At 43.4% G+C, this 24,991-nt stretch overlaps 1 protein-coding gene across 5 annotated transcripts in view; it reads right to left on the reverse strand.

The window, feature by feature from the left end:
• Positions 1–1,276: 1,276 nt before the first annotated feature.
• LOC109923688 (serine/threonine-protein phosphatase 4 catalytic subunit-like) overlaps positions 1,277–24,991 on the reverse strand; it is a 36,532-nt gene continuing 12,817 nt past the window's right edge. For 3 of the 5 annotated variants that reach the window (XM_048611456.1, XM_048611457.1, XM_048611458.1), the window contains 8 exons: positions 21,646–21,792; positions 19,272–19,323; positions 16,787–16,837; positions 14,778–14,879; positions 11,270–11,443; positions 10,113–10,239; positions 6,697–6,886; positions 1,277–4,526 (listed from right to left, as the gene is read on the reverse strand). In XM_048611456.1, coding sequence (XP_048467413.1) covers positions 4,397–4,526; positions 6,697–6,886; positions 10,113–10,239; positions 11,270–11,443; positions 14,778–14,879; positions 16,787–16,837; positions 19,272–19,323; positions 21,646–21,792 — 973 coding nt within the window. In that variant the 3' untranslated portion in view covers positions 1,277–4,396. Of the gene's footprint in view, positions 4,527–6,696; positions 6,887–10,112; positions 10,240–11,269; positions 11,444–14,777; positions 14,880–16,786; positions 16,838–19,271; positions 19,324–21,645; positions 21,793–24,991 lie in introns of those variants that run through there. The other 2 variants (XM_048611460.1, XM_048611459.1) reach the window with 2 other exon arrangements.

The following is a 24,991-nucleotide window of genomic DNA, read 5'->3' on the forward strand; positions in this document are numbered from 1 at the left end:
AAGGCCTGGGTTCAAGTCCCACCCTCCCCACATGACTGATTAAAAAAAATCCAATAATTAATTGAGTTGATAAAAGGTGCTGCTAGAGAAGAACAGAAGCACATAAATCAACCTTGGTGGGAAAATGAGGACAAAAATTTGTTACTGGTAGAAGAGTGGCTGCAAAATAAAACAAACTGATGAATTCCCCAGCCTTTGGAATTGTTTTACTGCATTAATGACAATGCTGACACAGCCTTTCAGAGAGGAGGCAGCACCTTTCCTGTACATCAGTTGTGGGGTGAGACATAGACAGGAAGTTAAGATGGCACTAGCCTAGGGATTCTGAGACTCAACTGGAAGTTTCACACTCGCTCCACATCACGCAGGATCAGGGACTGAAGTCCATGGTGAGGGTGGAAACTGGATCTCAGCAGGAGGATGCCTCCGTAGAGGAAGGAGGATTACAGAGTAAATTGAGGAGCATGGAAGTTGTATTATGATTGGAAGTTTGCAGTTACAGCTGGAGAGGTACCTGGCAGAATGCGCATCAGCTCAAGGCCCATCACATTCAGAGAGATCCTGCTCTGCTGAGAACCAGAATGCTGTCCCAAAGGAACGTCAAATTCAAGAGGCTGGGATCTTCCCCAGACTACAAGCCAAATGTGCAATAAAAGATCCAGAAGTTCACTGCAGGACAAGATTTCTCCCTCAGACCACAGACACAGAAAAATTACAGGGAGCTTTCCAATATAAAATGGCTGCTACTTTTGACAAAATATCAATTTAGTTCATTTGGAGGAAGTGATTGAAAACAACAGGATATAAACGAGTCAACATGTATGAAGGAAGGTAGGCCCATCAGTGCAAAAGTTGATTTAAGATGCCACTTCAGCTCGGCATGCCAGCATAAGTGACAGTGTGCTGCAGAGTGAGAAATGCTGCTTTTCAACCCACTCCTGCCAAGGATAAAACCAAGGGCTATCATTTGAACAAAGATTTCATTGTCATTGATCAATAAGCTGGAAAGCTGCCCCCTGGACCCTGGTCAAAAATGCTCTTCAAAAAACAGATTAGCTAATTATTTCTTCAAATAGGCCACACAAAACTGTGACGTCACTCCAAAAACAATTCATGAAATGCAACACACTTTGGGACATCAAGTCAGTGATAGACTCTGCACTGGTAGATGTTAACAGGTTTAAAATACCATCTGAAGAAACTGACTGAGGTATTTTGGGATGATCAAGGACAGTGGTTTTACAACAGTGATTTTACACATCTTTGAAACAGATCGTCACAATACTAAAACTTTATTTAAAACAGTTTTGCTAAATCACCGATGGATTTAACAAAATATCTTACCCAGCAACTTCCAGTGGCTCAACAGATCTGGCTAAATACAAACAGGACTCGTATTTGTCCAGGATCCTGGCTCTACATGGTACAGACATCCAGCATGTTGAATAGAAGTAAAATATTACATTTAGAAACAGAATACGAGTTATTACAAAAATAACAGCATTTTCCCCCTTTGGAAAAACTGCTAATTTATGAAAAATTCCTCAAATGGATTAAAAAACTAAAAATTTTGGCAACTTCTGGAAAAATGTTTAGTTTGCGACTGCCATCAGGGATTCAAACTGATTCTGCTTCATATTTGGCAAGTCCATAGACAGCTTTTAACCCAGGGACTCTAACCTCCAGCTGGGGGCATGAACTGGGACAGCCACAGTTTTCACTATTGCTTTTAGTCCTACTCCCAGTCTACCAAGAAAACTGGTCAGGCAGTCTGACAGGGACAGTATTAGGGGATGTGCATTTGGCTACATAGCTGCGCAGGCCATCCCAGCCAGAGCTGAACTGTATTTAGCTAGCACCTCTCCTTCTGAAAAGGAGTCACTGGATGATAATCAGGAACCCTGGCTGATTTTATCCTCCTTCCTCCAGGACCCCACAGCCAATGCAATTTCCTGCCTGAACATAGGATGAAGGTCCAGTGATTACAAGTCAGACAGTGACCAGAAGTGATGCTGAAGCTGTACATGCAGGAAATGCTTGCAGTTCAGTGGCAGCCATCATTTACCCAACCTCCCTCAGAGCCACCCTGGCCCCGGTCTGAACTGTCCTTTCCGAGCTACAGTAGCTGGAAATGAGGGGCTTTCAGCGAATACAACATCAGCTGTCAGACACTTGGCTTAGGTCCTTCCATTCAGTCCTGTCACATGAACAGAACCACTAAGTTTTGAATACAGATAAGAGGTTGTTCCTTTAACTCCTCTCTGGATTTTCATGGCTGGGGTCGGGTGGGGGGGTGGAGATAAATGGGAGCACGAGCAAACAAAAGCACATTGGAGACAGCCAGCGAACAAAGTGCTTGAGAGCGAGAATAAAAAAGTTTGTGTGTGTGTATACATGAGGCAGAGAGAGAGAGAGAGAGAGAGAGAGAGAGAGGGAGAGGGAGAGGGAGAGGGAGAGAACAAAACGTGTGCATGTGAGACAGATAGACAGTGACAGCGAGAGACAGAGAGAGAAAGAACGAAGTGGTTAAGTGCACAAGGGAGTGTGAGAGAGAGAAACCGAAGGGAAGCTCATGAAGAGGAGGAATGGAAGACCTCACATTTAATGAGCCTTTAAAGCCACATCTAGCTATATAACCCAGATGATGCTGAAGATGAAAATACAGCAACCGGATAGTATGCTTTGGTCACATTCTCTGATCAGCACAATACAGCTTTCTGTCCTCACATTTCCAAGTTGACAAATTCTTCAAATGAGAGCACTGCCAGTTCAGATACATTCCAGAGTTTCAAACCCTGTCTGCATTCACATTTGGTTCAGTGACAAACAGTAGTAGCTCAAGCTGCCTTATCTGAGCACACTGACAGTTCAGTACCTGCACAGAGCAGAAACTGAGTGCAAACACATTTCGATAGTTTGGGGTAGGAGGTCAAAATGATTGGATACAGAGTAATTCTGATTGGACTCGAAGGATTATATTTGGGCAGCTAGGTCCTGCCTGTGCAGTTTCTGGATAGACAGCAGTCAATTTCAGATTGGGAACTGGGTTTGCCATCAAGTGCAGCTTTAAGAATGAGGGGATAGGGGGAACGGGAGTGCTGATACAGTGCACGGTTTTACCTAGGGACAAACCAGCAAGGCACTGACCCAGCCTAGAGGAAGATCCTCTGACTTTTGCCTGGCTCCTACTCAAACCCATTGGATGAAGCTGTATCAGGCAAACTGATTGGTCCTGGGGTTTGCCCGTGTCCTTCCCTCCTGCAAGGCTGATCGACCGAGTGTGGCTTTACAACCAGTGGAGCATCCTCCGAGATCTTATCCCTCACCACGACAAGAGTCCCGTCAGTAAACAGCAGCGTTCAAACCAGAGATGGACCCAGTTTCCACACTGACAAATCACTAATGCCCTGGATTCTGCAGGACAAGTAACCAGGCCATCAGATTGCAGGACACCAGTCTCAAATGCACCAGATGCAACTGACATTTCCTTGTGACAAATTGCCAGGTTTGCCTGGTCAGGGGGCAGATGCAGTCTAAATGCACACCATGTACCATAGGAGTGCAGTATCACCAACACATCATGCCCAGAATACTGGGGTTGCAGAGGGAGAAATGTCTGATCAGGGTCAAATCACAACGACTGCTTCCACAGGCAGCCTCAAGGCATGCGACTCCATCTGACCACTGCAGAGAGTTCTGTGCAAAATCCAAATCTCTTCCATCACCGTCAAGTCAGGTGGAAGCACAACACAAGCACATTAAGACTATACAAGGTGCCCTACCTGTTTAAACAAGTTCAGGCATGCATTTCTGGACAAGGTTTTACTTCTGCTATTGTTAAACAAGTTAGTCCTCACTGTAAAATTAAAATTCAGTTACTAACACCACTTGAGTGCGCGCACTGCGGGAGGTGAGGGTAACAATTCAAGATCACAGCACACAAAGGAATTCTCTTAGTGACTATATTTTTTTTTAAAAAAACCCTTAAAAATTCTTGGAAACAAAAAGTGCGAATTCTGTTTTTAGACCAGCAGTCATGACTGGACAAATCCTTTTTACAGCACCGCTGTCAGCTCAAAGAGGCATACACATTCTTTAAAACAAAAAGACCATTCACAGATTTCTTTTCTCCCCCCATAATTTAAAGAAAGAACACCCAGGATCAAGAGAGCTCACTGCTGTCCCATAAAGATATGGCACTCCTTCACAGTCAGGTTGCCTAGTGCATGCCTTCAGGAATGTATGCAGAGTTTGAAAATACTGTACACTTTTGTTGCCCTTCCCTCCACAGAATTCTTCGGCAGGCTCAGTGTTTATACGGAGGTTTCAGGCAGAGGGTTGGAGTGGGGTGGGGTGTGGGGGTGTTTTTGGGGGGTAGGTGGGGAGAGGCACTCCTTCAGAGGAAGTAGTCAGCAACTGTCTTTTTAGCCGATACCCCTCGTGATTCTTGAGGGGCAGCTTCAAAAATTGTAAATTCCTTCTCCAAATGTTCGTCCAATTCAAGTATCGCAGCGACATTTCCACACCTGGGTAAACACAGCAGACAAAATGAAACATTGGACAATGTTCAACGTTAAACACTTCATGGATTGTTAGTTGGGCTCAAGGCATGGTGCATTTGCTCATATTGAGGCTGCACATAGAAATATACAGTGCCCTGCTCTTCACAGAGAAAATGCACCCTGTTTTAACTCAAAACAGATGACACTTAATCTCTAGCTCCTCCCTCAGGGCAATGCCTTGACCAGAGTCCTGGTTTCAATTTTAAACAAAGATTGGCAGTTAATTGTCAGTCCTCATTAACTGGTGCATTCACTAATAGCAACATCTCTACAATGCTACGTTCAATTGCCAACCAATCAGCACTTTCCTCAGTATGAACATGTCGGTTTTCCCCTTAAAGTGAACTGTCCAAATGTGTAGAAAAGCTTTGATAAACATCCGTCTTTCTTTTACACGCAGATTCTGGACTGCAAAATAACTATTAACACTCTACTCAACTAGTCAGTAGACCTCTGAATCAGGAGGATCTGCCCTCATTGATTTAAATTTAAAGGGATACTGACCTAGTTATTCTTATGGATAAGTGGTTAAAGAGGTAGAGACAACAAAACTACAAAGGACAGGGACATAAAAACAAAATAGCACAAATGCTGGTGAATGGGAGAGACAAAGGACATTGAATGACAAGACACATTGTAGAAGCTGCAAATACATGGTGAAATTAACTTGCAAGAAATATCATAAATCAATGGATAAGTTTTACAATTGTATTTGGGAAGAAAGGTCACTCGGGAGTAATAAGTCTTTAAAAACTGATAATGGCGATGGCGTCAATGAAAATAAGGAAATGACAGACATTGAAAAATTACTTAACATTTGTACTTACAGTACAGGAAGGGGGAAACATGCTGGACTTTGAGATAACTAATATTGGATCATGGACTGGGACTTACCAAAATTAACATAAGCAGAATAAGATAAAAAATGGCACTGAGGAGTGACAATTCCCCAAGGAACATTGCTAAATGCACAAAGTTTAATCTTCCAAATTTCTCAATTCTCTAACTGTTCAGTTAGTTTGGAAAACTGCATGTGTCACTCTGCTATTTAACAAAGAAGGGGGGTAACCAGGGAATTAAGGATCAGTTAGTTTAATATCAGTTACTGGAATAAGACTGGAGTTTATAATTGAGGATAGAGCAGCTGAAAAGCTTGGCTAGAGCCAGTGTGGATTTGTAAACCAGCAAGTCATAGCTGATGAACCTGACTGCATCTCTCAAGGCAGTAGACAGGACGAGTAGCTAAGATGTGCCTGTGCCTGTGCCCATCTAGACAGAACTTGATAGAAGTACAGTTGGCCGGGGTACTGGGATCTTAGTGATCAAGAATGTGGAGGTATGTGCTCCATGAAGCTAATGGCTCTAATGTTGCTCTCTGCCTGGGCCGAGGAACATGACATACTGACTGAACAGAGATACTAGACAATCAACCAAAGACATGGGTTCCAACAACATAACTTCACCCTCTCATTTCTCAATAATGATTCAATTGGCCTTATGGCTTGCTCCTTTTTGTTTCCAAGTGTTTCAACTGCCTGAACTACCCTTTACCCCACTTCACATCTCACTCGCAGCCATTACCCCCCCACCCAATGAAGATCAATCGTTCACAAATACTTCTGGGATTTGGTGGGTTAATTATTTTCAGACTCTTCTTACCCAAGGGGCAACAGTCCACAAAGTACTCTGGGCGTGTAGTCACTAGTGCAATGTTGGAAACTCAGAAACCAACTTTCACTCAAAGGTTCCCAAAAGTAAATCAGATAACAGCCAGATAGTCTGCCTTGACAATGTTAGTTGAGGGATAAAGTTTGACTACATCAGAGAGAACTGCCCTGCTCATCAAATACTGACTGGGGAATGCAGACAGCCACACGAGGGAGCTGACTGAACCTCAATTTAACATCCCGTTTCAAAGACGATATCTAAATGCAGCCTTTGCTGACTGTATGCAGATGGGCAGTATCCTGCTCAACACTGGGATAACCTCACAAGCAAGGAAATCAATAAATGGAAGCAGTTTCAGTTTTCGACCAGCAGACAGCCAGTGCCTGTTGAATTGAGTTTTATTAAATGAAGAACACCCAGAGAAGAGGCAACAACCAGACACAGCAACTATTTAGCAAGCTCTCACCTGTAGCAGTAATTGGGTGCTGACCATACAGTTAGCACGGTTTCATTAAAGTGCCACTTATATCCCTCCATCACCAGCTGGTGGGCACGGCAAATCAGATCTATGCTATTGGCAGCATTGAAGTGGGCAACAACATCACTGCCAAAGAGGTAGCCAGCTCCTCGAGGGCTGATGCCCCAGCCGGTGGTATCTAAAAAAAAAAATCAAAAAACAAAAAAAGTCAGCTGTTGGCTTGATGATTCAAACAAAGACAAAGTTGTGCCCAAAGCTGGTCAAGGAGAAATACTGTTTTAAAGCTGCAGTGACCATTGACAGCACCATACCATGGCAAAAAGCCCAGTTCACTCTGGTACGACATGGTAGACACCCAATTCATCTTTGAACTAGAAACATAAAAGACAGAATCACAGAAATCCAGGAGAAACTTCTTTACCCAGAGAGTTTAAAAATGTGCAACTTGCCACAACATGGAGCAGTTTGATGAACAACATGAACGGGTAGGAGGCAAAGAGAAAAAAGGAATAGATGATGATGATGCAGATAGTGTGATGGTGTCAGGAGGTTGGTGTACAGCACCACGCTGTAAATTTGTGCAATACCAACAAAATGATGGAGCAGTGCAGATATCTGCATTCTCACCCTCAACCCACCCGAGACCACCAAAAGGACTGATCGAAACCATCTTCTAAAAGAGTCAATCAAGTGCTGTCTACAGACAGGACTGACCAGAGGACCTGCCCAGAGAGTTATCACGTGCTGCTGTCATGGCATGTCCTCCAGGGAAAGAGCAGGGATCTGACATTGATCTTACAACCACCCTAGGAAGGGCTGGTGATGGGTACCCACCAGCACTTTGTCACTATGGGGTAATCCAAGTGATCAGAAGCTGGCAGCAAAAAGCTCCTGAGAGAGTCCATCAATAGGCAGTAGCCCCAAAAATATATCCATTGTTTACACTGTGTGCACGTTAGCATTCAGGATGTAATTAAACACAGATAAAATCTAAAATAAATGAGTGCTAAGCCTTCAAGTGGGCAGGAAAATAGTTAAGGATGAAAACTGAAAATGTGTAAGTCTTTAGACTCTACTGCTCTCTACTGGTTAAACTGTTTAGCATAAATCAATAAAGCTAACTAAAATGTTGAATTACAGATTGTAGAATAGTGGGCAGGAACTGATGATCAAACTGCCCACACTTGTGACCTGGTTTATAAAGACACAAAGGACAAACACAGACAGCAAGACAGACAAAGTGTTAAAGGTCAGAATTACAGACTAAACTGCTGGAACATGACCTGGACCATGAAACGATTTATATTACCTTGATGGATGCTCCCTAACCTATCATGTTGTTTAGGTGTTGCTCAGGAGAAGGATGGTGAAGGGGCTAGGGATGGCTGGCCCTTCACTGATCAGGCAAACTGCCAGGAGGCGAGTAACTTCAGGAAGAGGCAGACACCTGGCAGATATAACTTAATGTGGAGAAGTACAAGGTACCACACATCCAAGAAAACAAGGAAGAGGAGTACACACACATGGAAAGATGCTGGGGCGTGTGGATGAACAGAGACCAAGTTGAAGTCCATAATTTGATGAGTGCAGGTAGATATGGTCACGAACACAGGCGAATGGGACTAGTTCAATTTAGGATACCTGATTGGCATGAACAATTTGAACCAAAGGGTCTGTTTCTGTGCTGTAGGTTTGATTTGATTTATTGTTGTCAGATGTACCTAAGTACAGTGAAAAGTTTTGTTTTGTGAGCAGTACAGGCAGATCATAGCAAACAAAGACATAAAGATCATAGGGTGCTTAGACAGAGAGGGGCATACAAGGTTACACTGCACAGGAGGTGCACAAAACAAGATCAACATTATTTGAAGTTAGAGAGTCCATTCAGCAGTCTAATAACAGCAGGGAAGAAGCTTTCTTGAATCTGTTGGTGCATGTGTTCAAGCATCTGTATTTTAATTTGATTTTAATTAAGAATTTTTGTTTTTTATTCATTCACCAGATGTGGGCGTCACTGGCTAGGCCATCATTTACTGCCCAGAGTCAAACACATTCCTGTGGGTCTGCAGACACATGGGCCAGACCAGGTAAGGACGGGAGACTTCCTTCAGTGAAGGGCAGTGAACCAGATTGGTTGCTCTGACAATCGGCACAGATTAAAAGGAGATCCCAGATTTTCATGAATTCAAATCCCACCATCTGCCATGCTAGGATTTGAACCTGGGTCTCTGGATTAATATTCTGGTGATAGTACCACTGGCCAGCACCTCCTCTTAAAAATACCCATGAATTGGGATGACTTTATACAAAACTTTGGTCACAACACAATTGATTAAAAACTTCATTTTAGAGGGGGCATGGGCGTCATGGAGTTTAGTGAAGACAGAGCAGGAAGACAGTAAGAGTTTAGTATTGAGGAGGATAGGTTTAGTGATCGAGACTTGAGAGAGAGAGAGAGTAAGTTTTGTTTTAAATGTTATAGGAACCATTGATCAAGTAAAAGGGAAAGTATTTCCTCTTGTTGGGAGTTAGCAAGAAAGAATCAATTTTGAACTGCTTTTTATAGTTGAGCAGTGGGGTTCAGAGACTCTTTATGAAGCATAGGGTAGCTGCAGCATGAAGCGTTTTGCTGTGGAGAGCGAGTGAAGGAGAGACCATAACATTTTTTAAAAGGACCATTGGCCAGGTGGTTGAAACAATAGAATAAACTATACATGGCGATTGAATGAAAGGTAGGCAGCAAATTGGTTTTGGATTTGCTCCCATAGCAAAGAAGGGTCAAATCATATCCTTCAAAAAGGTTGTATAATATGGTTTGACAAGAGGAGACTTGAAACTGAGAAGTGAGGAGACCGGTGTGCATACAATTCCAGACACGTTATGTCGCTGTCCACACTGCACACAGACACAGGCACAACATTGAAACGGGAATCAGATAGGGCTGGGGTGGGGTTTGGCGGGGGGCGGAAGGGGTTCGGTGATGGGGAGAGGGGCTACAAATTAGGGATCTCCTGCTCCCTCCCTCTCCCCAGACCGTATATACACACAATGTAAAGGAGCACGTGTACTAGCATCAGTAAATACTGCTTGGAGAGATCAGAAGGTTGCAGTTTCCTGCCTCACCTCAAATGAGGAATGTGATAAAAATGGAAGAGAAATTAAAATCAGTTTGGGCTCGTGCTCCCACTTATATTCCAACAACTCCTGCTCAGAAGGGCCACACACTTGGGAGAGGGTTGAATCAGACAATGACTGTGTCACCTCATAATGAACAACCTCATTTAGGCTCAACTCCATAGCTGTTTGGTGGGTCTGTAACCAACCAGTAAGAAGCTACCATTCTAGGGCAGCAGGGGGGTAAAACTGGCTTTAAATGTTCATCTAAATGAATTTCCAGCATTTACCTTCTGGGTCAGACCAGAGGAGATCACACATTGGACCATCGTGGGGCACTTCCTGCTTCCTGTCGATTGTTCTGATCTGATCCAGGGTCTGGATAGATGGAGAGAGGCCACCATGAACACAGAAAATCTATAAGAGGAGTCAAGAACAAAATATATTCAGTTTAAAAGCAAAAACAAACTGAGTGATTAAGTTAACTTTCAGTCAATCTACTTAAAATCTTGGTAGAACATATGGGGGTGTGTGTAAAAACCGAGCACCCCAGCCCCATTCTACCATTCACCCTGACTCATTTCTCACTCAAGCCAAGTCATGTCACGCACTGAAGATTCAGAGGAGGTTGATTAAAAGATGGATGGAGGTTACAGGGAGAGTATTGCTGAGCAAGGCTGAGCTGGGCTAAGCCTCTTACAAAAAGTGAGACAAAAGACCAGGACCCATAAACAGCCATGGTTGGGAGAACTGAGAGGTACAGGATAAAGGCTGAGGTAAAATAGGAGGTGGAGGAGACTGGGCACTGCACTGAAACAAGGAAGAGGTTTTCAATTCAGTGTACCAGGAACGAATGGAACCAGTGTCTCAGGTATTAAGGTAATAGTTAATGGACAGATGAAAATTAAGAGTATATACGGCATGACTTGTTGAGTTTGAAGTGAGAGGAAGCTTATAACCTGGAATAGTATAGAAATTGACAAAGAGGACATTGGACAGATCAAATCTAGACATCACAAGAGAGGACAAAGGAGCATACGAAGGAGTTGATGACACTGGATCCTTGTGAACATGGCAACGAACAGTACGTCACCTCTCCACATTCACTGCCAGACCTGCTGAGTTTATCCAGTACTCTCGTTTTTCAGTGTGTCATCACTTTCCAAGCAAATTCGCTCTAGACTTTGAGATTCAGTAATTTGGTGTTTGACCTTTAGTTCCATTAACCTACTTACACCTACATTATCCAAGGCCTGTCTGTGTTAGTTTACACCTCAGATCAGACCAGTTTAGATCATTTCTGCCACACAATAAGTCCAGTTTGCAACCTCTTCAGAGTTTTAAATCAGATGATCTTCCTTGTCACTCCCATCCTCTGAAGAAAATGGCAGAAACAGACAGAAATGCACAATAAACAAACTGAACACAAATGTCTTTCATGATTTACCTTTCCATCCACGACAGCAGAGAGACTGAGGTAGTCAAAGATCTCCGTACAGTACCTCCACACTGTAATCGATCCATATTTGCGCAGACACTCATCGTAGAAGCCATAAACCTGAGTAATCTGCCTGCTTTCGTGGTTGCCCCTGATCAATGTGATCCTGTCTGGATAGCGGACCTGTCACAGAAAGAGATCCAGCTTAGCCAAGAGAGTTGAAAGGGAAGTTTTTTTTGTAAAAAGACAATTGGTTATGTTCCTGGATCGACAGCACCTGCATATTTAACATCCTCCTTTTGGATGGGAAACAAGGTAATGATTTGGTCACATGTGGGCTGGTTAGCAAAGCTCCCTAACCTTACTACAATCGACTCTAAATAGGTGGTGAAGAGCAATCGAGTAATTAAAGAGATGGCTCCCTACACTCCCCCCACCAAACCAAAACGGACCCGACTTATTGGCAGATGCTGCTTGGCCTGCTGTGTTCATCCAGCTCTACATCTTGTTATCTCGACTTATTGGCATCCTGGTTTGGACATACATCATCACGCCTTCGCAGTAAGGCGTTGTAAATGCTAGAACCCTTCTGTCCAAAAGCAACGGTCTCAGATTAGTAGCCAAACCGGAGATTAGTCAAAAAATATTCAATTGAAAATTAACATCAAGTATCATTTTGAGCAAACACTAATGTTTGTTGTGATCATGAAAGAATCTGAAGTGTGAAGCTTTCGGCAGGAACAAGCCTCTAGAAAATGGATAACGTGGACAGAATGGACAATGTCACCTTTAAACTATTTACAATACGCTATGGCTCAATACCAGTGACTGCATTTCACATGGGTTATGTATAGAACGATAGCTATGATCAATAATTGCACATTTGATGCAGTACAAGAAAGAAATAGGGAAAAGGTATAAGCAGCTCTATAAAACGCTGGTTAGACCACACTTGGAATATTGTGTTCAGTTCTGGTTACCTCATTATAGGAAAGATGCGGAGGGTGCAGAGGAGATTTCCAGGATGCTGCCTGGACAGGAGGGCAGGTCTTAGGAGGAAAGGTTGAGGGAGCTAGGGCTTTTTTCATTGGACCGAAGTAGGACGAGAGGTGACTTGATAGAGGTGTACAAAATGATGAAAGGCATAGATAGAGTGGATAGTCAGAGACTTTTCCCCAGGGCGGAAATTACTATTACAAGGGAGCATAATTTTAAGGTGACTGGAGGAAAGTATAGGGGAGATGTCAGAGGTAGGTTCTTTACGCAGAGAGTGGTGGGTGTGTGGAATGCGCTGCCGGCAGTGGTCGTGGAGTCAGATACTTGAGACTTTTAAGCAACTCTTGGATAGGCACATGGAGGATAGTAAAATGTAGGGTATGCAGGGTAGATTGATCTTAGTCGGATAATAGGTCGGCACAATATCGTGGGTCGAAGGGCCGGTACTGTTCTATGTAAGTGGGCTCGTGCTGATCTTTTACTTCTATTAATGTAATTCTACATTATATTGAAACCAGCTTGCCTGGAGGTCTAATGGCTGCACTTACTCAGTCTGCCGTTAGGTGGAGCACTTTGTGTTTCCTCACTAATTTCAACTTGTACCTCAGAGACACTGAATCCATGTGAATGCTCCCTAAAGTCATGGGTGCCAATGTGTTACATTGTTTTGTAGCACAACCAGACTATGCATACCAGCGTGCTCTGATCACCAGGTCCGCATCAAATGCTCACAACGTGCATTCAGCTGGAATTATTAACTGGACAATCAAACAGAAACCTGGGTTAATAAGCTCTCACTTCACACTGGGAGCTAGGGCCAACTGCAAAGCCTTTATCACTAGTTAAGTGGTAATTAGACCAGCGATCTTCAGCTAAGCCCACTGTACTGTACCAGCAAGAGAAAGTTCAGATTTAAGATGCACTGCAAAGACAGTGTCCAAAACGACTGTCCCTAAACCTCAACACCCTGTAACCTCCCCTCGAGTTTGATCCAGTAAAACAGTTTTCCTTTTGGCTGGTGGACTGTTGAGTGATGCAGTAGCAGGCTGCTTACTGCAGCCTGAATTAGTTGAGTCTCAGAGGCAGGAATAGACAACTCAATTTTAATGCGATTTGAGCTCCCCTAACAAAAAGACGACTTCAGATTCAAGGTGACTTTTAAAAAGTCATTCCTGGGATATGGGTGGCACAGTGGCTCAGTGATTAGCACTGCTGCCTCACAGCACCAGGGATCCTGGTTCAATTCCACCCACTGGTGACTGTGCAAACTCTACACAGACATTCTCCCTGTGTCTGTGTGGGTTTCCTCCGGGTGCTCCAGTTTCCTCCCACAGCCCAAAGACATGCAGGTTAGTTGGGTGATCCACTGTGAATAAGAGGTTACAGGGTCAGGGTGGGGCTTGGGTCCGGTTGAGATGTTCTTCAAAGGGTTGGTGCAAACTCAATGGGCCGAATGGCCTCTTTCTGCACGGTAGGAATTCTACGTGGGCATCACTGGCTAGGCCAGCATTTACTGTCCATCCCTAACTTTTTCCATTGAGCAGAGGAGGCTGGCAGGGTATTCAGTCGAGATATACAAAACTATGAGAGGCATAGACGAGGGTGGATTTTTGTGTCTAAGACTAAAGGGCACGTTTAAGATGAGGAATAAGTGGTTTAGAGGATAGCAGAGAAAAAAAAAAGAATTGTTTGAAGTATGGAGCATACTGCCTGAGAGGGTGGTACCAACAGGTACTCTCAAGATTTAGGAAGTACTTGGTTGAGTTCTTAAAATGCCAGGGTATAGCAGCCTACAGACCAATTGTAGGTAAATAGAAGTGGTGTGGTTTGGTGTGTGTTGGGTCTGTACAGACATGGTGGGCTAACGGGCCTGTTCCTATGCTCAATAACTTAACTGCACTTGACAAGGTGGTGAGCTGCCTTCTTCAATTGCTGCAATCCTTGAGGTGTAGGAACAAGCACAACTGCTGTTAGGAAGGAATGTGGAGCCATTGATACTAAGAGAAGGATTTCATGCACTTTCAATTGAGAGTACAATACTTGTCCAAGACACAGCTACTGGGGTAAGATGGCATTTGGGCAGCAGCCAGTGACCTGGAGTACTGTTACACGATATGGAAGAAGATGAGTAGCTGACACAAAGGTTACAGCAACTCAATAAAAGTAACCTGGTGAAAACTACAAAAAAAAACAAACTCGCTGGCTAAAGAGTATCCACAGAGTATGATCACATACAGAATAAACTTCTAAAATTGCAGGAAACCAACAGAAGCAGCTTGGGTGACGACAGGGGACACGGTAATCCAAGCTCTCTACAGCAGTGTTCAGGGATGACTGGGAGAAAAGACTTGTGGACAAATACCATCTTAGCCATGATGTCCTTCAACATCACCAGCTGATTGCTTTAGGGGAGGTACCAGAGGACAGTCTACACTCCTGGGATTTACTGCTGCCAGAGTTGACATCATCAACTTTGAGAGGCCGAGGGAAAGAGTAAATATTCACACCCAGTTCACCTCACCTTCAGCGCCAATAGCAGCAAGAACGTCTCCACACTGTAGAAACCTCGGTCCACAAAATCTCCCATGAACAAATAGTTAGTCTCAGGAATGTCACCTCCAACCTGCAGGGGCAAAATGTAGATTCAGCAAAACATGCACACATTTACTCTAAAACTCTGCAATATCCACAGTGACTTGGCCGCTTGGATTCAGAAATGGCTTGGCTATAGATGACAGAGGGTAGTGGTGGAAGCGTATTTTTCAGGCTGGAGATCCACAAATAGTGGTGTTTCACAGAAATTCAATGACTCGGATGAAAAAAAGATAGATGGGTGGGTTAGTAAGTTTGCAGACGATACAAAGATGGGTGGACTTGTGGATAGTGTCAAGTTTACAGAGGAATATAGATCAGTTGCAGATATGGGCGGAGGAATAGCAGATGGCGTTTAATCCAGGTAAGTGTGAGGTGCTGCACTTTGGGAGATCAAATGTAAAGGAAAAGTATACAGTTAATGGCAGGACTCTGTACAGCATTAACGTACAGAGGGATCTTGGGGTTCAAGTCCATAGCTCCCCGGAAGTGGCCACACAAGTAGACAGGGTGGTAAAGAGGGCAAATAGCATGCTTGCCTTTATTGGTAAGGGAGTTGAGTACAAGAGTCAGGATGTCATGTTGCAGCTTCATAAGACTTTGGTTAGGCCACACTTGGAGTATTGCATTCAGTTCTGGTCGCCATATTACAGGAAGGATGAGGGTGCAGAAGGATGCTGCCTGGATTAGAGGGTATGAGCTATAAGGAGAGGCTAGAAAAACTCGGCTGTTTTCTCTGGAGTGGCAGAAGCCAAGGGAAAACTTGATACAATTTTATAGACTTCTGAGATGCATAGACAGGGATCATGCTCAGAATCTTTCTCTCCCCACCCCACCAGAGTTGAAATGTCTAATACTAAGGGGCATGCATTTAAGGTTAGAGGGGGTAAGTTTAAAGGAGATGGGAGAGACAAGTGTTTTCCCCCCGACCACCACACAGAGTGATAGAAGTCTGGAACACGCTGCCATGGGTGGTGGTGGTGGAGGCAGATACAATAAGGGCATTTAATGTATTTTTAGATAAGCACATGAATATGCAAGGAATGGAGGGATATGGACCAAGGGCTATACAAAGGCCTGGTTCAGCCACATCTGGAGTATTGTGTCCAGTTCTGGTTGCCTCATTACAGGAAAGATGTGGAAGCGTTGGAAAAGGTGCAGAAGAGATTTACCAGGATGTTGCCTTGAATGGAGGGAAGGTCTTACGAGGAAAGGTTGAGTGCGCTAGGGCTTTTCTCTTTAGAACGACGAAGGATGAAAGGTGACTTGATAGAGGTTTACAAAACGATCAGAGTGGACAGCCAGAGACTTTTTCCTAGGGTGGAGGTAGCTATTACGAGCAGGCATAGTTTTAAAGTGAGTGGAGGTAGACATGGGGGAGACTTCAGAGGTAGGTTCTTTACTCAGAGTAGTCGGGGCGTGGAATGCGTTGCCGGAGAGAGTAGTGGAGTCGGCCTCATTAGGGCATTTAAGCGGCTATTAGATAGGCATATGGATGATAGTATAAGGTAGGGGTGGAGGTTAGATAGACCTTAGGATTAGGGTAAGAGTTCGGCACAACATCGTGGGCCGAAGGGCCTGTAATGTGCTGTACTGTTCTGTGTTCTAAGGGCAGGCAGAAGAGATTAGTTTAAATCGGACTCATGTTTAGCACAACATTAGGAGCCGAAGGGCCCATTCCTATGCTGTACTGTTCCATGTTCTATCTGCAGCTTCCAATTGCAAATGTCTAGACAAGAGACAGTTACCAGTTCACATAGCCTTGTTCAGCCTTAGGCCTAGGAGAGTGAACAGATCCTCAATTATCCTGACAGGCACCCGAGGTGAGCAAGATACATGCTAACTCAATACAGATGAACACAAGGCTACGGATATTTCTCGTGTTCTTATCAGATAAAAATCACAACACTTGCAAAACCTCAAGGGATTTGAACATACCTTAAAAAGTTCTTTGAGATCATAGAACTGCCCATGGATGTCCCCACACACCTGCAAGGAGAAACAACCAGCTTAGAAAATAAATGATTGCAAAATGACTGTTTCAGAATAAACATCCAAGGGCTTTGTATTTTCTTCATTCTTTAATAGGATATGGGTTGTGTTGGGCAAAGTCAGCGCAGCCCACACCTAACTGCCCTTGAATTGAATGGCCAGGCCATTTCAGAGGGCTGTTAAGAATTAGCCATACTGCTTTGGGTCTGGAGTCATGTGTAGGCCAGACCAGGTAAGGGTGGCAGATTTCCTTCCCTAGAGACTGTTAATGAATCAGATGAACTTTTTATGACGCATGATTATACCTGTATCTTCATGTCACCATTATACAGCATCGCTTTGAATTCTTGACTTAGTAACGGATTTTAAATTCCGCTAACTGGTATAGTGGGATTTGAATCCAACCCCCACATCAGCAGCCCAGGTCTCTGGATTGCAAGTATGGTGACATTATCACACCATCTTCTCCAAAGAACTGAAACATTTCTGTCACTCAAAAAGAAACCTCATTTAGAAGGAACAAAAACAAATTGCTGGAAAAGCGCAGCAAGTCTGGCAGCATCTGAGGAAGGGTCACTGGCCTCAAAACAGTTAACTCTGATCTCTCTCCACACAGATGCTGCCAGACCTGCTGCGCTTTTCCAGCGATTTCCATTTACGTTTCAGATTTTTAGTGTCCGCAGTTCTTTCGATTTCTTTTCAATATTTGAAAGGGCTGGTTATCTAGCCAAGAAGTTTTTATTTTGAAATTTACCTTTAAGAAGTTGTTTCCCTGAAAACAAATTGGGTGGAAGCACAAATACTGCATAATCTACCACCTGTGGAATTCATTACCACAGGAAGTAGTTGATACCAAAACACAATGTATTCAAGAGACAGCTGGATATAGCACTTGGGGCAAATGGGATCAAAGGTTATGGGGAGAAAGCAGGATTAGGCTATTGAGTTGATCAATCAGCCACAATTGTGATGAAGGGGCGGAGCAGGTTTGGAAGGGCCGAATAGCAGCCTCCTGCTCCTATCTTGTATGTATGCTTCTATGTAAATATTGGAGGCAGCCCCAATCTGGTGGAGCTCTCAATTTCTTGAGGGGGTCATGGAGGAACTTGCTGAAACTGGTTATGGGTGCACTTCACACCTCACCAGGATTACTCGTGACTGGCAAGAACTGGCTTTGAAAAATGTTGGTCTTGGGGCATTGGCATGGCTCACAAAAGCAGCATTTATTCCCCATCATTGGCTGACTTCAGGAAGCTAATTTTCTTGATGCCAGCAGTCCATGTAATGATGGACCTCTTGCTGATGTGGAGTGCCATTTGTTTCAGACATCCTACAGTCATTAATTGCTCTTCACACAAGCCTAAGCAACATTCGATACAGCATCTCAGCTTAGCATCTGGACACCTGCACGAGGGAGATCACAGGGCAATTGGGACAATGGCAGAGTTCTTTCCTTCAGTCCGGGGGGCAATGCTCAAAATGAAGCCAGTGCACTCAATCAAACATGAGACACACCGGGTGGGCTATATATGTCAGCTTTCAGAGGTATCAGGGTTAAGCTCACCAAAACTATGTGGCACACCTCTGCCCACTGGATAATGCATGGTTGTAATACAAGACAAAATGTGCAAGCCAATATAACACAGAAACAGAGACAAAGGACAGGAGTAGGCCAATCAGCCCTTCAAGCCTGCTCTGCTTTTCAATATGATCACGATGGACTTCGTGAGCCAGATGCGTTTTTACAAAAAAAAAAAAATGAAGAGTCACTGGACTCAAAACATTAGCTTTCTTCCCTCAGATGCTGCTAGATCTGCTAACTTCAACAATTTATGTTTGTAATTATGATTACCTATCAACTGTTTTAGGAAAAGCAAGGATGAATGGAGTTTATTTAGGTGGGGAACTATTTGATCTGCGAACTCAATCATATTAACACCAAGCACATAACAGTGTAAGGCACAACACAGGCAAAGTGTAAAGCTGGCTTCTTAGAATCCCAACCACAGGAGACTCCAAGATTTCCCCACAGGTATTTTTATTCCATTTTTGAAACAAATTTATTAAAGTTTCGTCTACTTCGATTTGAGAGACTGGCCTAAAACTACACCATCTCATTTCACTTCAGGTGTCAGAAGCAAGGGGGCTCAGGGGAAGTACCTGGAAACCACTAAAATCCCAGATGACCCTAAGCCCCATTGCTCCAATAGCAGACATGCCCCAGCTCCGCTTGGTTGCCCTTCCTCGATGGGGTTTCTCTCACTAAGACAGGATGGCACCACCTCAAATAATTTCAAACAGAGAAGAAAATCATGAACATTTTTCTGAAAAAGAATCCAAGATAGAAAAAAACTTTCACCTTGACATGAATGCAGATAAAGACACAGCATTAGCTCCAAATTAATGTATAAAATTAGCTAAGTAAACTCACCGTGACTGGGGAATCTACTTGTTGAACGTTGCTCTCCTCAGCAAGAATCTCCCTGTTTAAGAAGCAGCAAGCTTTGAGATTCAGACAATGGGACAAGCAAGATTCAGTGCTAAAACACCACTCTAACTTTCCATTTAGATCACGGAGGCTGTGATACAACATGCTTATGCAAGCACAAAGAAACAGACTGACCCACCCCTCTAACTACTTGTATGAGGGTCAACTCCCCTCTCACCGCAGTGCGCCTGAGGAAATAACAATCGGTTGTGCAATTCCTTGAACTTCCTGAAAGGATAAAGGAATACATGCTTTCCTGGAGGTTTTGCAGCATCTCTAAGGAAGATGCAATTAAATGTGATTCACTGGTCAGTCAGAGACCATCTCCTAGACTTAAAGGGTAGCTTGTATGAAAACCTGCCACATTTCTTTAAAACAGAAAGGGGCACAGTGCTCGACTGAAAGGGAAACACCTCAAATACACCTCCATGTCAATCTGTCATGAGTCCATACGAAAGTCTCCCTGTAGTTGGCAGGAGTAATATCAAGATCATGTCTTTTTAAGAGCAAAAATAGTCCTTGCAATATTGCTTCCAACACACTGTGGCATTGTGGATGGTTGACATGGGGTTCATCTTGGGGGAGTGACATGACAGCACCCCAAAGATTAATTCTCACTTCTGAACTTTTGGACATTGGCAGCAATAAATAATTCAGCACTACTTTTTGCACATCTTCAACATGAGATATGTTAAAGTAATGGGGGCAGTGGACCATCTAGAAACATTAGCATTTGTTCTTTTCAGCTTTGAGTCAGTTCCCTGCTCAATTGGATCATGGCTGATGTGTCTCTCTGTCACGTGGTTTCTCTAACACTCTGGCTTCAAAAGCTTCCTACAAAAAATGCTGTGTAAACAACCACATTTTTTTTTTTGATAAACTGTGCCTTCTAAGCTATTTAAAAGCAACTTAAAAGTGCTCAGGGTCCAATGCCATACTCTTGGTCCGCAAATCCAAGAGAATAGCCAAGTTCACACGGCAACCAACAATACCAATATCTAAATTCACCACTTAGTGAATTGGAGTTGCTGCCAGCTCATGCCTGCTAGAATGCTGAAAGTGCTGCTGCACTGTAGTGGACAGGAGTTTCAGGTACACACATCCCCGTAACCCTGCATTTCCCATGGCTAACCCACCTAGCCTGCACATCCCTGGACATTATGGGCAATTTAGCATGGCCAATCCACCCCAACCTGCACATCTCTGGACTGTGGGAGGAAATCAGAGCACTCAGAGGAAATCCATGCAGACACAGGGAGAACGTGCAAACTCCACACAGTGTCGCACAACGGTGGAATTGAACCTGGTTCCCTGGTGCTGTGAGGAAGCAATGCTAACCGCTGAGCCACCGTGCTGCCCAATATCGCAAAGTTTTTTTTTAAAAAAGATACATTTCCAGTTCCCTATCCATAGACTCTATAAACTGTTGCTACAGAAATAAGCCTTAAATCTCCAGGATTCAAGATCCTGTGTATGGATTAGACAATAGCGCAGACAGCAGAAAAAGCAGCACACCATCTAGCCAGCTGACTGAATTGCAGCCTACAGCAAGGAGTGAGAGAGAGCAAAGAACGATTAGCTATTCAACTGTGATCATAACCGTCAAAATCCATCCCGTCTCCACGAGCCTTCAAACATTACTCTGCTTGGGTCACTGAGGAGCAGGAACTGCCTTTTTCAAACTGTGAGCAAAGGCCAACTGTAACAGGCTTCTCAAAACTTGGATCAGCCCCCTTAGCTTGGGCCAGGGAATGGGCCCAGAGACCATGTGCTTGATGTTTGAGGCTGCCTTGAAGTGCCCAAGTCAGAGAACTGAGCACGCTCATGGAAGTGAAAATCTGAAACTCTCCAACAAAACTAAGACAATAGGCAAGAGAAATTTCTAACTGCCAAGAATTTTGACAGACAACGGCGTTAAAAGTTAGAGAACAGATCAGCCTTCAGCTAACCGACTAACAGAACTAGATTAAGGATCTGCACCTGCTCCTACACTCAATGAATGCTCCTCTATTCAGAATCCTAGCAGGCAGTGGAGGGGCAGGTGCCCGAGAGGTCAAGCTGACCGCAAGCTGCGAGGTTTGAAAACAAACACACACATCCTTGCATGTGTTAAATACAGAATGCTGTCCTTCACCAGGATATCTTCCTAGATTTGAAAATCCACAAACAAAGTACATTCATTTTAACTGGCACCATTTCAAACTTCTGAGGCAAACACATTCTTCATCCTACACTACATTAGAAAATTTAAATGGTGTATGAGTAGTTCACTCCCCACCAATCTGCCAACAATGGGTTCAATTCATTAGTTTCATACCTGGCTTTGGCACACAGTACTTTCACTTCACTTTCTTTGATGAGTTCACAGCGCATTAGCTGTTCTATCTGATGGTCCAGGTCACTTGTGTCAGCCATGGTCACTGGTAGAAATGAAGGGGGCGGTGGCTTCCGACACAACAACAGACTGAAAACACAAAATAGCTTCGTCAGAAATCAACCCCTTCCCCCTAAAAAGGGGTTCTAATAAAATCTCTAATACAATAGGATTAAACAAATCTGTGATGTCAAACTCTGACCGAAAACCAAACAAATAAAACCAAAATGCCAGGAAAACATGCGCTGAATGTAGGAGAGTGCACACATCAATCCTCTTACTGAGATCAGTTAAACTGACTCCCTACACCTTCACACAAATTCAAGCATCAGGCCAAAATAAGAGGCACTCACCAAAATCAATCGAGAACCAGGTCTCCACAGAACAAGGGGAGAGTGACAAAGGCTGAGATAGATGGATTCTGATCAGTTGGGGAATCAAGGGTTGAGGAAAACGCAGGAAAGTGAATGTGAGGAATTTTGGATCAGCCATGATCTTACTGAATGGCAGAGCAGGCTCGAGGGGCCAAACAGGTTACTCCTGTTTCTATTTCTTATGGTGGCATTTGGGGTCATTGAAAGCCACTTAAATTTTACATACAGTAAGAAACCTATCAAACTATTCGCGACCACTGGTGCTGAAGTTAGTGAGAACTTGAGAGTTAGCCGAGATGAATGAAGAACAAGCTCTGTCTAATTAATCACTTTATGGAAAAGGATGGTGATTGTGTTCTATTGAGACTTCCAAGCAATTCAATAAGTGTTCACTTAGAGAGGTTGAAGTGAAGAAGGGTAAAGAGACAGCACGGGAACAGAACTGGGTTAATGGATGGCTCTCAGACTGGCATAGCATCGCCAATGGAGTGCCCTAGGCACCTGCTGACAGCACCAGATTGGGAGACAACAAGCAGTGATGGAATATAGTCACCTGCAGAAAATGAGGTAGCTTAGGGGAAATGCTGACATAGTGCTAATGTCACAGGACTAATAATTCGCAGTCCCAGACAATTGTTCTGGGGCCATGGGTACAAACCCCATCATGGTAGCTGATGAAACTGAATTGTATTTAATAAATCAGGAACATAAAGCGAGCTGTCACAGTCACATTTTCTGAACTTATCACCGACTGCTGTAAAAACCCATCTGGTTCACTAATGTCCTTTAGTGAACGAAATCTGCCACCTTTATCTGGTCTAGTCTACACGTCAATCCAGACCCACATCAACAATTGATTCTTAAGTGCCCTCTGAAATGGCCTATGAAATGAAAATGGATAAGCAATAAATGAAGACCTAGCTAGTGACCCCACATCCAGTCAATTAATAAAATGGTCTTAGCAAGCCACATTGTTCAAGGGAATATAGGGATTGCCGGTGATAGCTGTTATGATCCCAAACCAGCAAAAATCATGTTACAATCTGGCTCGAGATTAGTAATAGTTTTTTTTTTGAAAAGATCATAGAGTAAGATATCCCAGGTACTAAGCATCAGTACAATACCAGATTTCACAATTTGGAACAAACAACCATAAATTTCACTACATAAAGTTAAAACAGTAGTAAAATCTACAATATATACATACATGCTTACTTGCAATTTCCTCTAACATTCAGCACGAATCCAAGGTAAATGAGTAACAAAACCTGTGCTCATACACCCCATAGCATACATCAAATAACATATATGATCAAGTCAGGTTCCATGGATTTGTAAGCATCCGCCTAGACTTTAGAGACACTGTGGATTATTAAAACTTTACAAGGGATTCACACCCTCAGCTTCTGAAGACCTAGCTCATTAGATTCACAAAAGTCATACTGTTGCAGATTGCCTCAATGACTACTCATGCCCTGGTGCTTCATTTTCCTTTCCTGCATTTCTTCAAGATTCTTGAAACTGCACTCCAGCACCTACTCACAGGCACAACCCCACCTTTTTCACCAACTAGCTTCACCAAGCTGGCACTGTGCCTTGGGTTTCTCAGTTACATCAAGAAAAAAAGAGTGTGCTCTGGGATTCTTTGATCCCATTCTCTGACAGCACTGTACTATTAACTGCACACTGGTTTCTTCTGAGCCCTCTGCAGTTCCCAGCACTCTCCTAGTGTCCTACCTCCAACACTTAAGTTGCGCTCCTGGCTCCCAACATATCTGAAGCACTGGAGTTGTAATTACAGGGAGTGAGCTGTTGAATACAACGTTTGAAAATAATTGATAACACAAACTGTCATAGATTTTAGCTGGTCAGTGAATTCAGTAGAAAGGGATAGGTTTGATTTGCATTAGAGAGACTAGGTTCATAAAATGTTTCAGTGTCCTGATCTTAATTTATAATGCATCACCACTGGGGTTACTGAAGAGGAAATAACAAAAAGGTACTTTATAGAAGTAGACACACTCAAAGCAAATTGGTAAACTGATTAAACAATACAAGGAAAGACAAGAAAGTGGGATTGGACTACAAGGAATTTTCTGCGCTGAAATTTCAGAATAAATTGACATCAGTGGTATTTGTATTTAAACCAACTCCTGACAGTCAGTTGAAATGGGAGATAGAAGCTGATGCTTATTCTGCTTTAGATTTATTTGCAGACTGAAACACTACAAGCATATAGCTCCTAACTCTACACTACTCTTCCAGACTACAGTCAATAAATGTTTCACTATCCTCTTTGGTGGATCCATGAAATCAAATCAACTAATTAACTTATAAAACAGCCCATAGCAGCACAGCTGCAAAACCTGCAAAGGAAGCTTACTAACTCAAATTAAATGACATTGCCAGGGCTGAGATTGCAGAAGGCTTCAAGCACGCCAGCGGGCACCATGCGTTCCCTCTCCAAGAACACCCTGACACAGAACAAACATAAACTGCCTGCCTGTTGTCTTTGGTTGAGTCTAATGACCCCCCTCCCTCAGCCAGCTGCCTGGACCAACTTGGCCAGACCCAGAAGAAAAAAACACGGTGGTTCTCTGGCAGTCCCATTCTCCTCCATACTTGGTGGCCAGAAATCAGGGATGGGGCAAAAGTGCATGTGCTCATGTAATCATTCAACCTATGCCTGCCACTTGTGTTTAGCCTTACTTAGTACAATTAGTATTTATCTTCAACAGTAAGTTAATACATGGAGAACTCTGTTTAACACACGTCAGGCAGTGTTTGTGGCAGGGAAATACAATGTGACACAGCTTACAAAGAGCAATCAGGTTGCAAACAGGAGAGCTAACTGGACACCAAGATATCCAGGATTTCACTAACTAAATCATGACAAGAAGTTACTGCTATTTGAA

Source organism: Rhincodon typus, chromosome 24 (genome assembly GCF_021869965.1).
Source record: "Rhincodon typus isolate 14 chromosome 24, sRhiTyp1.1, whole genome shotgun sequence".
In the NCBI taxonomy this organism is placed as follows: domain Eukaryota; kingdom Metazoa; phylum Chordata; class Chondrichthyes; order Orectolobiformes; family Rhincodontidae; genus Rhincodon; species Rhincodon typus.